This window comes from Bombina bombina, chromosome 1, assembly GCF_027579735.1.
Source record: "Bombina bombina isolate aBomBom1 chromosome 1, aBomBom1.pri, whole genome shotgun sequence".
Lineage (NCBI taxonomy): Eukaryota > Metazoa > Chordata > Amphibia > Anura > Bombinatoridae > Bombina > Bombina bombina.
Genome location: NC_069499.1, coordinates 186,446,015 through 186,459,111, shown reverse-complemented (window position 1 = coordinate 186,459,111; position 13,097 = coordinate 186,446,015). Strand labels below are relative to the sequence as shown.

At 37.9% G+C, this 13,097-nt stretch overlaps 1 protein-coding gene across 4 annotated transcripts in view; it reads left to right on the top strand.

Annotated features, from left to right (window-relative positions):
- Positions 1–13,097, top strand: part of DPF3 (double PHD fingers 3) — a 635,732-nt gene that overhangs the window by 256,114 nt on the left and 366,521 nt on the right. For all 4 annotated transcript variants that reach the window (XR_008400069.1, XM_053697772.1, XM_053697771.1 and 1 more), the window contains exon 3: positions 10,798–10,905. Coding sequence is in view for 3 of the 4 variants with exons in the window: in XM_053697772.1 (XP_053553747.1) it covers positions 10,798–10,905 (108 nt within the window). In the remaining variant the exon portion in view is untranslated. The remainder of the gene's footprint in view (positions 1–10,797; positions 10,906–13,097) is intronic.

Below are 13,097 nucleotides of genomic sequence, written 5' to 3'. Positions count from 1 at the left end.
ATTAGGGGTTAATAGCTTTTATTATTGGCAGCGATGTCAGGAGCAGTGGGTTAGGGGTTAATAACTTTATTTAGGTGTCGGCGATGTCGGGTGGGGGGCGGCGGATTAGGGGTCTTTAGACTTGGAGTTTATGTCAGGTTTAAATGTAAATTTTTTCCCCATAGACATCAATGGGGTTGCGTTAAGGAAATTTTTCATTCCGCACTTCAGGTGTTGAGTATGGGCGCTGCTTCTGATTGTGCAAATTCATAGGTACTCAGCGGTGTGCATATTTGTTCTAACAGTTATCTCCCAGACTTGTGATTTATGCTGATTTTTTTTTTTTTTTTTAATGTATAATATTTTGACGGGTGCTCTGTGTGAGGGGCATGGTTACACCCATTAACCAATCCGGGTGGTGGGCGTAGTATTGGGAACCTATCAGGGATATTGTTTTGATGGCCATGTGCTCATTGTGGTTTATGTTAAAATAGGAAGTAGATATGGACACGCAGATTCGGATCATTGTAACGGAGGGGATATATACCAGTTTATTTTCACATTCAGCACATCTTATTACATACATTACGATTTATCTACTATTGTATTTCAAAACTTTGATATAACACATAGACTTATTATTGAACTGATTTTGCACACGGTTGCTATATTTTTGCACACGACTTGTTAGCCCACAGGGGGAGGGTTATACAGGCCTTTAAATGTTTGCACTTTTTCACTTGTTGTTTGTCAGAAGAAGGGACGTTTGTGGTCCCTAAACGTCACAATAAAGAGGCTTATCACTGACGTCTGAAGTCCAGCGAGTGCTTCTTTACAGATTTTCTATATACATTGATACAGCACCCTGGCAGTTGAAGTTTGGTGGTAAGAGTGCATATAGCATTTCACTACATATCTATATATATATATATATATATATATATATATATATATATATATATATATATATATATATATATATATATATACCAGTGTGTGTGTGTGTGTGTATATATATATATATATATATAATTTTATTTTTTTTACTTTATCCAGCATTTGCCCTGCCAGTGCCTTTTTATTTTATTTTTTACATTCTATATCACTAGACTGGTCTTCCGCTATCTACGACACCCTGCTTCTTCTTTCCCTGATCCCATATTATACCACCTCCTGTTTCCTGTGACTGTTCATTTACTTACTTACTACATTGGTAGACTGAGCTGGGCTTTACTTACAACTTCTGAATTAAGTTCACCATCATAAAGGATCTCTTAGTCGCTACTAGCGACCACAAATTCTTCAACAAAGGACTCTCAAGTCGCAGCAAGCGACCGCAAAGGTTTCTCAGCATAAAGGATCCTCTAGTCATTATAAACGACCGCCAAGTTTACCTATTTAAAGGATCCCTCAGTCGCTACTAGTGACCACAAGAAGCTTACCAACATATAGAACTCATAGTCGCTATAAGCGACCGCAAAATTTCTAAGCACAGCTTGACAAGTTTTGATGGTCTTTACCATTTATCACTCATAATAAGTGTGAAAAAAAGAATATTAGTCACATATTGTGACCGCAAAGATTTCTTATATCTCCCCTAGGACCTCCTTTTCTACTAAGGAATAGGGGCTGCCACGACAAGGTAACACTGCATTGGCTTATAACAAGATATCCTATAAAGGAATCCCCTTGAATTTTACTTCTACGTTGCCACATCGAACGTCTAAAACACACACGTGACGTCAAAGGGGTCACGCAAGAGCCGCATAAAAAGCCGCCCACACCATCAGTCGGTAACGCCGAGCTGCAAATGGTGAGCATTACCTTCTACTAGCACACTCATTTGCCTTTCTTCACTAAATACGGATAATACCCTCTATCGTCACTGGCAACTAAGGAAATTCCTTGCAAATCTTGGGTTGAGACATTTTCTAAAGCGCAAGTACTGACTGCTTTATTTTTAACAGGTTTTTTGAAGCTGCTATCCGTTTGAGGGAGACGTCCCTCATTTTTAGTGTAACTATATTTTAGATACTTTGTTTTATCCGCATATTACTTCTATTTAAACTATGATGTTTAAAATAAATTGACATATTAATATATATCCATTCGACATTGGATACATTATTTGATACTTGAGTTTACCTCTTTGATATACCTCTTCAGTGATATTCTTCTGATTGATACATTCATAATATATTATATACTCACATTATAACTCACATCTTTTCTTATGGACTAGTCATATACACCTCTTTCACATTATCACCCTCTATATAATTTGGGTTTTATATAATTTGGAACTATATTGGATGTGATTACACATTTGGCTATAACATATCAACACCCTTGCTTTTAGCGCTTAACTTTCTTTATATATAGCTTGCTGACTCCTATTTAACATGATTTTGAATGTGATTGCTTAATTCTGAACACAGCTACATCCCCAGTTATAAGAGGGTGTGCACACTTATGCAACCACATTATTTATTTATTTTTTTTGTTTTCTTCCCTCCACCTAAAAGCTTTCAGTTTGTTTTTCAATTGAGTTGTACAGTTTATAGGTCACATTAAAGGTGGAAAAAGTTCTGAAATGATTTAATGATTTATCTTTGTCTTTGTGTAGACTTTTTATATCCACTGTGTGTGTGTGTGTATATATATATATATATATATATATATATATATATATATATATATATATATATATATATGTGTGTGTGTGTGTGTGTAATATATAAAAATATATATATATATATATATATATCACTACACAAATTAGAAACCACATGGTGTAAGATGTATAAATGTTATTCATAGTAAGGGATCACCTTGCTAACAGACTTCAAGTTACCAAGACATAATTGTGATAAAAGCCTATGGTAATAAACTGCAGTAATCTAAACCTTATACATGCAATTATATAAGGAGTAGTCCCTCCAACATGCATGAAAAAAGAAAACACGTTCAAGGGCTCAGACTAAATGCAATCCTCATAAATACCTTAAGTAGTGTATCCTAATAGTTACTATTAGATAAAGAATATTTCAAACATATATAGTGTTAAAACTAGTAACAATAAACTGTGTGGCATATGAATAATATCATTTAAAACATGGCACACTCATTGATTTTCAAGATGCAATTATATAAGGAGTAGTCCCTCCAACTAGTATGAAACAAAAACAAAAAACATGCATAGGGACTAAATGCAGTCCTCATAAATGCTTTAATTAGTGCATATCCTAATAGTTAAAACTAGATTAAAACTATTCCAAACATACAGTATATAATATTAAATCTAGTAGCCATAAACTGGGTGGGATTCAAGTATTATGTCCATTAAAACATGGCACACTCATTGATCCTCAAGATGTTATGTTATAAGTGAATTAATGCTATTAACCAACTTAGCAAGCCATTAAATATCTTCACAATAAAATAAACATTTAACATATTAAAATTTGACTATAAAGCTTCAACGCAATCTTCACGTATAAGGTTACTATAAGGACTATTTATAAATATATAAACAGCGGCTTAAGAAAGTAGTGGTGACAAAGCCGCAATTTCAAGTAATAAATGTGCTCAATGATGACCAAAGAGTTATATAAACGTAGCTTAAAGGGACATGAAACCCAAAAGTATATGATTTTAAAAAACTTTCCAATTTACTTCTATTTTCTAATTTGCTTTGCCTTTCTATTTAATTTGTTGAATAGGATAACTAGGTAGACTTAGAAACTGCTGATTGGTGGCTGCTCATATATGCCTCATCTTATTGGCTCACCCAATGTGTTAAGTAGCTCCCAGTAATGCATTGCTGCTTCTTCAACCACGGATAACAAGAGAATGAAGAAAATTAGATATTATAAGTAAACTGGAAAGTTGTTTTAAAAAGTATTCGGTATCTGAATCATGAAAGAAAAAATGGAGGTTTCATGTCCCTTTAACTGAGTCCAAGATATCTCTAATTCTTCCAACCTTAGTTTATCATAAAGAGATTATGGTAATTTACAACTTCCTCCTAGAGTCCTAAAAGTGCTATAGATTCACATAAAATGAACAAACGTTGAATTCATAAAGGCAAAAAACAAAGGTAAAATAATGTAGCCATATAATAAAATATATGCAAGTATATATTTTTCTATGTCATACTCTAAAGAAGAGCTGGTGCAGTAAAACTATAAGCATTAATACATGTACAATAAAACTGGTTTCCATAAAAAGGCTAAAGCTGTTATATCAATATGAAAAAGGAGAATATTTTAGTTGTTTAACCCACTCCAATGCGATCATACAGGACAGATCTCCTGTACAAAACATTGTTCAGACATCACAGTCCCTGGTCAAAGGACTGTTTAAAATAAATATGACTAAGGGCCTATTGCAGGCCTGAAACGTTGTTCGGTTGTACCTATGGACCCAGTTGGAAAATAAAGGTATTTTATAAAACTTGGAGGCTGGAAGCTGTGGCAAGTCTATTTCCGTGCCCCACATATAAAGGGTGCTTTCTTCCCATCTGGAGTATTAAATACAAAGGACTGTTCAAATAGAAGCAGAGTATCCTCAGAAACCGGTTAAGTAGCTTTTAGTTTGAAGCAGGGCAGTTGAGCGAATGGAGGGGCATCACATAGGGGTCTCAGCCCTTCAGAGGTCGCCACCAGATAGAACAAACCTACAAAATCCCAACACATGTTCGCCACCTCTGTGTATATGGGGGTGATGAATAGATGTGAAGAATATAAGAAGTCAGTAAACAAGATGTGCCTAGCTAGTGTGGCTTCAGAGCCAAGCGAGGTAAGTGCTTGCAGTCGTTTATCCCCCACTATTCTAGGAGGGACACTTACTGCAATATCAAAAGTTGCAGGTATTATAGCCTCCTTACTCGATGTTGGAGCTGAACGGCCCATGGTAGTAAAAAGGGTCTCTGGCAATACTTGAAGTTTTTTACATGGTGCTGTTGTTACTTCCAAGCTCTGCTTTTTCATCTATTACTTAACAATCTGTTTTAATGGGCTTTAGATCTATCTGGGAATGACCAGTAGTGAGCAGTGCACACCAGGGTTTAGAAGCTTCAACATGTTCTCCCTTCAGATGAATAGGCTCCTGCTGGGCACACTACTCAGAAGTATATTTACCGGTATGGCTAAATGCCATTTGTAGAGTCTCCTCAAAAACAACTTGATAGTTTTCTTCCTAAGAGAGAGTGCACGGCTTCATTCCTTACTGTTGGAAAATACAACACCTGGCCATCAGGAGGAGGCATAGACACCCCAGCCAAAGACTTAAATATTCCTCCCACTTCCTCATTACCCAAGTCATACTTTGCTTTTTGCCAGGAGGTGGCAGAGAAGTGTCAGAAGATTCGGAGAGTCCTGAAAAAGGGTATCTGCCCTTTGAGATAGGACTGGAGTTTTAAGCAGTCATGTCAACCTCTCAGTGAGAGTATTGATGAAAGTTAGAGCAATCATTGTTGACGAGTTTCACTGCCTGCTTTCTCTCACTCAAGTCCATGTCAGGAGCACTGCTATAAGACTGTCACACTTGAGAGGCTGTGTTCTGTTCCACAGCATGGATCCTGGAGGTAAGATTGTTTCAATTTTTACGCTTAAAACACTATAACAGGGTGTCAGGGATTCTAGGAATCAGACTGAGACAAGAAGTGCAAAAATAATCACACCTTTATTAATAGCAAAAAATAATAAAAAGTCTACAAGTCAAATAACAAGCCAGGAATAAAAAAACAGAGCTGGTAGTCAGACGGGCCGAGTCAGGAGCCAAAGTGAATAGACAGACGAGCCGGAATCAGGAACAAGGAAAACAGCAGAGTCAGGAACAAGCCAGGGATCAGGAACCAGGACGGACGTCAGGCAGCCAGGTAATACACAGGAACTCTCACAAAAAGGTCTGAGACAACGCAAAGGCAAAGCATACTGAACAGAGGCCCTTTAAATAATAAGTGATGACATCACAATTCTGAGACTGCATCCTGTCTCACATGGATGATGCACACCAGTCTGGCCATAAAAGGAAGTGCAGGAAATGATCAGCATCCCCCACAATGCACCATAGTGAGGAAGAGAGGTGAGTAAAATGGCTGCCAGCAGCACATGGCAAACACAACAGGGAAAAAACCCTGACACAGGGTCACAGTGTGGCTCCTTTATACCTTGATAGGATCCACGGTTAATATCCTCTGGAGGGGGTTTATTGAACAGTTGGAGTTAATCAGATGTATTAACAATTATTTACATGCTGCTTTGTGTGATTTTTTTCCTGGACTGATAGACTGTGTTTTTGGCTGGAAGAAACAGGTTTCACTTTTGTTTTTGAAAGTGTTGCACAGCTCTTATTACTTGCTGTACTTGTAACTCAGGGAAGTACTTTCTTGCACTTAATGTGACCGGGTGTGGTCTATGTTCATTTCCTGCATTCCGGCTGAGACTTGAATCTGAGGAGAACGTTTCCTCTGTTTACTGTCTGGGTCTAGGAGGTGGTGAGTGCCCCAGCCATTGGGAGTATAAAAGCGCAGTTTTCTATAATAAAAAAAAAACGTTTTTGTGTCCTTCTATGGGTATAACCTATGGAGGACTCTGACATGTTAGAAGGTACTTGTTATGTACTAAATCATACCTGTTTATATTGTGAGGAGGCCGTGGTTTTCCTGCACACTCAATTATGTTAACACCATTATAAAGTCTAAGAAGGGAGACAAACCTGCTAAGGCTCTTAGTCCCTCTGAGCCGTCTACCTCTCAGGACTCGGCGTCCCGTGAGATTACTACCCTTGCTACATTATCCACTCCACATGCAGTTCCCCGTAGCACATCTAATCCTCCATCCGGAGGGGGCCTTCTTCCTGCAGACTTACAGCGCAGTTACAAATGGCTGTGTCTGCAGCCCTCAGTACATTACCTCGTTCTAACAAATGCAAGAGAAAGGTTAAACATAGCTCTCCTGACCCGGAGTCATCTAAATATGTATCGGATTTAGCTATTATGTCCAAGTTATCCGATGATGAGTTAACCTCTGTAGCTTCAGAGGGTGAACTTTCTGGGTCGGAGCTCCTAGCGTCTAAGCCTCCTGCTGCGGAGGAACTGTTGTTTAGATTTAAAATTGAGCACTTGCATTTTTTATTAAAGGAGGTTCTGTCTACGTTAGAGGTTCCAGAGGCCGCGCTACCTGAAGAACCTATGATACCTAAATTTGGCAGAGTTTACAAAGACAGGAAAGTTCCTTTGACTTTTCCTGTGCCGGTTAAGATGGCGAACATTATTAAGAACGAATGGAAAAGAATTGATTCTTCCTTTTCCCTCCCGTTTACTTTTAAAAAGTTGTTCCTGGTCCTGGACTCTCAAATGAATTTGTGGGGCTCCATTCCTATGGTGGATTGTGCTATCTCTACGCTTGCTAAACGTACTACTATACCTCTTGGGCATAGTTCTTCATTCAGAGAGCCGATGGATAAGAAAATGGAAACCTTTCTGAGCAAGATGTTTCAACATACAGGATTTTTTTTGCTGCGGTTGCCGGAGCGGCTGCCTACTGGTGCGACTCTTTGTTGGAACTCATTGAGGTGGAGTCTCCCCTCAGAGAATTAAAATAATTGCTAATTATTTTATCTGTGATGCGAACATGCAAATTATTCGCCTAAATGCAAAGGCCTCTGGCTGAAGTCTTGATCTGCAGATATGACTTCCAGACTCGGATGAAGGAAAAGAACAAATATGAGCGCCAAAGGCTAAAGTATGCTGTCAGGGATGGGATATAAAGGGGAAAAAAAACTATAACAAGTGGCCACTTGTGGCTAAATACAGACCATACTAAAATAGGTATTATACAGTCTAAAAATAAATTAAATTGAACACAGCTTTAAAACAAATATAAAAAAGGTTATTTAATAGAGAAAAATAATGTGCAAAAATAAAGCTTAGACATTTTATAAACATAAGCAGATATGATAAATCGTAAACATAAACTTAAACACATATGTAAGTGTACTAGATGATCACCTCCTAGAAGTACAATATAACAAAATAGCTCGTGGGAAAACGGATTGTCCTATTAATCCTAATAAGTGTTCTACCCCTCCTGAGGCAAAATAGCAAAAAACAGATAGCGGAGAAGATGAAAAAAAAAAAAGTGTACAAAAATTATGCTACGTGTCTCCAGAGTTTTAATGGACAATGTGGCCCTGAAGAAAAATCCTGGTGATGGGATCCTGAAAGTCAAGTCCTTAAAGGTGCCGCAACAACCTGGGTGATGTGAAATAGCGGGATGGTGTAAAAAAGGGATTGAGCCTGGGGTCACGTGAATTAACCTGGAATCGCTCTGCCTATAAAAATAACACAAAGCCACAAATGCAAAAAAAACATATAAAAAGTGAGTAATATAAGAAATCAACTCACCAGGGAAGAATACAAGCCTCCTTATGTGGTCAACTCGTTTCACCCCGTAAATGGCCTTTCTCAAGACATAAGGAGGAGTATAAAACGATGACAATATAAATATACTCCAACCAATCAAATTACGAAACAGTGGGAGGATTACCGCCAAATCCTTAGCCGTTGATTCACATACCGCATGTGTGACGCTGCGGTCATTTCCGGTTCCGGACTTCCGGTCTTGTGTGCTTATGCTGCTTCCGGTTTCGGATATGTGGAGGTATCCATCTTTGAGAAGGGCAAAAATGCCCTTTAGGTAACAGTAAACTATCCATTAAGGTAACAGGGTGGGATATAATGTGATGGTGGATGTATATATTTAAAACTTAATTGTAAAAACAAAAAAAAAATGTGTTATAGTCTCCATCTGTACTGCAATTTAAGGTATCAGATAGATATTGCAGGATAACTGAAGCAGCCCACTATCTTGCGTTGTCATCACCGCCGCAACAGAAGTCTTCCTAAAGCCTTTTTTTAATTAATATTAAAATATTTTTTGTTAAAAAGTGTAAATATGAGTGTAATTCTTTATTTAAACATGTTTTTCTTTTTTTTGTGCAACTTTTATTCTAGAGCAGTTTCTGCTTTCTTTCAAGCCCAAACTTTAACTACTGTAATATGAGCGTAAGTTAGCATGTTCACTATATCCATTGAAACTATATGTTGTGCTACAGTGATGACGGCCACGCTAACACTTCTAGCAAATTTGATTTACCATAGACTTGTAATGTCAAGTCGCTCTAATGTTAGCATGGTCCAGCGATATTGCGCATCACAACCTGCTGCGCTATCATTAGTGCACCACCTAGAAACTCTAAGGGACAGTATTGCTTGGTACAATTTTTTCAAATGAAGTACTTGGGTACCTTTTAAAAGATCAGATCTAATGGACTTCCTTAATTGAGAAGTCAGTCAAAGTGACTGAGCTGTTAATCTAATCTAGTTTGTTTGGAGTACTTGAGGACTTCAAAACACTCTCTTGACAAAATATGCAGCAATAAATACTTAGGGCTATATGTATGTCTTTCAAAAACCTGTATCTTTTTAATACGTCTTGGTCTTCATCCATTCTTCATTCTTAAAGATTCCTATTGTGATATCCCTGTGCTTTGTGTATGTAGTGGATCAGTGTTCCCCTATGTATACCTTTGGTCTATATATACTTTGAAGGTAATACCAAACCTGTGTGTTAATTCCTTAAACTGGGATTTTAATACTCCCTTAGGTCTTAGGCATACTAAGCCACTTCAAGCAGTATATAGTCACAAGTAGCCTCCTCCTGGATGGCTCCTTCAAGATAGTAGTCTCCTTTTCTCAGCTTCTCACGGTTCTAGACTTGTTAGCAGTTTGGCTCCTCATAAACACACTATGGTACTGTGCAGTTCTTACTCTAGTATCTAACCTACGTCCTAGAATGTTATGCTGTAGGAAGGGAGGAACCAAAGGACTACTCTCAGCTTGGGAAACCCCAACACAGCATGTAAGCCTGTCTGGACACCTCATCTCCTCCACAGCTGGAGGAGCCATGACTGTGCCGTCAGATTTTACCGCATTGAAGTCAACAATTTTTGATAATTAGTTTGCACACATTGCAGTGATAGGGTTGTTCCTACTTGCTATATTTTAACCATATGACAACAAAGTTTGACTATTGGAATCTAGCAGTTTGTATCCAGGAAATTATTACATCTTCAAACTAATGAGAGAATAAAATGATGTTATGTTCAACCTTATGTACAGTTCAATGAACGATAGGAACATTTTTCAGAAAGAAAAATAATTCACAATTCTAAATTGAATTTGGATGGTAGAGATCAGAAATAATTTCTAGAAATATATGCCAGTTTATTAGTTTGTATATTCCCTTACTGGATTATACTAGTGAACTAGTAATTTAAAAAAAAAAAATCAACTGTTTAAGCATTTTATGCCTAAAATTTACCAGTCCTTAATTTCTGCATTAATTTGCTCACAATTTTATAAATTTGATTAAAATAATTTTGTATATCTTATCTCACTCTTGCTGTGGCAGATTTCATACAGAGAACCGGTAGCAGATAAGATTCAATTATCATGAGGTGATTTAGTGTAAGTCACAGGAGATCCTTTCCCAGCAGTCTTTTGTTTTTTTGTGATTAGTTTAATTAGAATACATGGATACTTTCCAGAGGACATTTTCTAGTAGACTGTTACCTTGGTAACAGATTTAAGCTGTCCTATCACCAGATAGTGTAATGGTAAAGGTCAAACGAAATTATTCTCTATGCATAGTCTGCGAAGTGGGGAATAAGTAATTTTACTTTTATTATCAGTGTGTAGTCGGATAATTTGTTTTTCATAGTAGCCATGATTGTATTTGTTGTCTTTCTTAGGAATGGCTCCAGGGCAGCTTTATACGTATCCAGCTCGGTGTTGGAGGAAGAAGAGGCGTTTACATCCTCCTGAGGATCCCCGGTTGAGACTTCTAGAAATTAAATCAGGTGTGAGACATAACACAATATGGATTGAGCCACAGGTCATCTTATTTTTTTATGTAATTATTATAGCAGTTAAAAGGACATAAACAGCTTGTAATTACAATATGAGTGAGTGTGATTTTTGTAATGAATTAATACATTTTTGCTGCACTTTTAAAAGCCACACTTCCTCTATAGTCATTATTTGGAGGAGCCAATTCGGACTTGTTACTGGTGTATACACAGCTCACCAGTGTAATTTCTCTTGTAAGATGTATCAAGTCCACGGATTCATCCTTACTTGTGGGATATTCTCCTCCCCTACAGGAAGTGGCAAAGAGAGCACCCACAGCAGAGCTGCCTATATAGTTCCCCCCTTAGCTCCACCCCCCAGTCATTCTCTTTGCCTACTCTAAGTAACTAGGAAGTGCAGAACGAGTGTGGTGACAAAAATGCTAGTTTTTTATTTCTCAAGCAAAAGTTTGTTATTTTAAATGGTGCCGGTGTGTACTATTTACTCTTTGGCAGAAAAAGAGATGGAGGATTATGATCTTAGCACTTTGTACAGGAAAACTTCAATTGGGGGATCGGTTTGCATGCTAAGCTGCATATGAGGTATGTTCAGTCTGTTTTTCTAGACAGACTGTGTTTATTCTAGAAAAGGCTGGCAATATCCCCATGGGGAAAGGGTAAGCTGTATTCAGACACTTGGATAGGAATTTCAGCTTACTTGAAGGGCTCATTTGTTACTGGTGACACTGTTAGGAAAAAACGTTTTTTGTTTGTTCAGTAAATGATGCAATTATAACGTTTTTTGAAGGGACTGAAGGGGTCATTGTGGCTTGTGTTAGGGTTTTTTAACCCACATGGTTAATTAAGAGACACTCAGGTGTTTTTCTAATAGGCCTCAAAACATCGAGTGAGGTGGGAGGGGCCTATTTTCACGCCTCAGTTGCGCAGTTTCTTTTCCTTAAGAATCATCCAACTGCTTTTCTAGAGGTTCCAGTGTGTTTTAGGGCTGTAAAGGAAGTTTTTTCCCCCACAAATCGTTCTGAAGGGCAGGTAGGCGCCACAGCAGAGCTGTGGCAAGGTGCTTGAAAGTCTTTTTTACCGGTTTTGACGTTTTTTTCAATCCGGTTTTGCCATTAAGGGGTTAATTGTTTATTTGCATCGTTGTGCAAAGTTACGAAGGCTGTAAGATACTACTGTAAAAATTTTGTTAAGTTTACTGCTTTTTTACACTGTTTTGCAGAACTTGTGCAGCTTTTTTTCCTCTTAAAGGCACAGTATCGTTTTATTTCTAAGTGTTATTTACTTTGATTACAGTGTTTTCCAAGCTTGCTTGTTACATTACTAGCCTGTTTAACATGTCTGATACCAAGGAAAATCCTTGTTCAATATGTTTGGAAGCCATTGTGGAACCCCCTCTTAGAATGTGTCCCAAATGTACTGATATGTCTATAAATTATAAAGAACCTATATTAGCACTTTGTATAGATAGATAAATAGAGCAATAGATGATTCTCAGTCAGAAGTAAATGAAGGTTTGCCATCTAGCTCTCCCCAAGTGTCACAACCAGTAACACCTGCACAAGTGACGCCAAGTACCTCTAGTGCGTCACATTCATTTACTTTACAAGACATGGCCACAGTTATGAATACAACCCTCACTGAGGTTTTATCCAAACTGCCTGGTTTACAAGGAAAGCGGGACAGCTCTGGGTTAAGGAAAAATGCTGAGCCGTCTCACGCTTTAGTAGCCGTTTCTGATATGCCCTCACAATACTCTGAAGGGGCGAGGGATTTGTTATCTGAGGGAGAAATTTCTGAGTCAGGAAAGACGCTTCCACAGACAGATTCTGATATGACGGCCTTTAAATTTAAGCTTGAACACCTCGCTTATTGCTTAGGGAGGTATTAGTAACTCTAGATGATTGTGACCCTATAGTGGTCCCAGAGAAATTGTGTAAAATGGATAGATACTTAGAGGTTCATGTTTACACTGATGTTTTTTCAGTCCCTAAGAGGATTGTGAATATTATTGCTAAGGAGTGGGATAGACCATGTATTCTGTTCACTCCCCCTCCTGTTTTTAAGAAAATGTTTCCCATATCTGATACCATAAGGGACTCATGGCAGACAGTTCCTAAGGTGGAGGGAGCTATTTCTACTCTGTCTAAGCATACAACTATACCTATCGAGGACAGTTGTGCTTT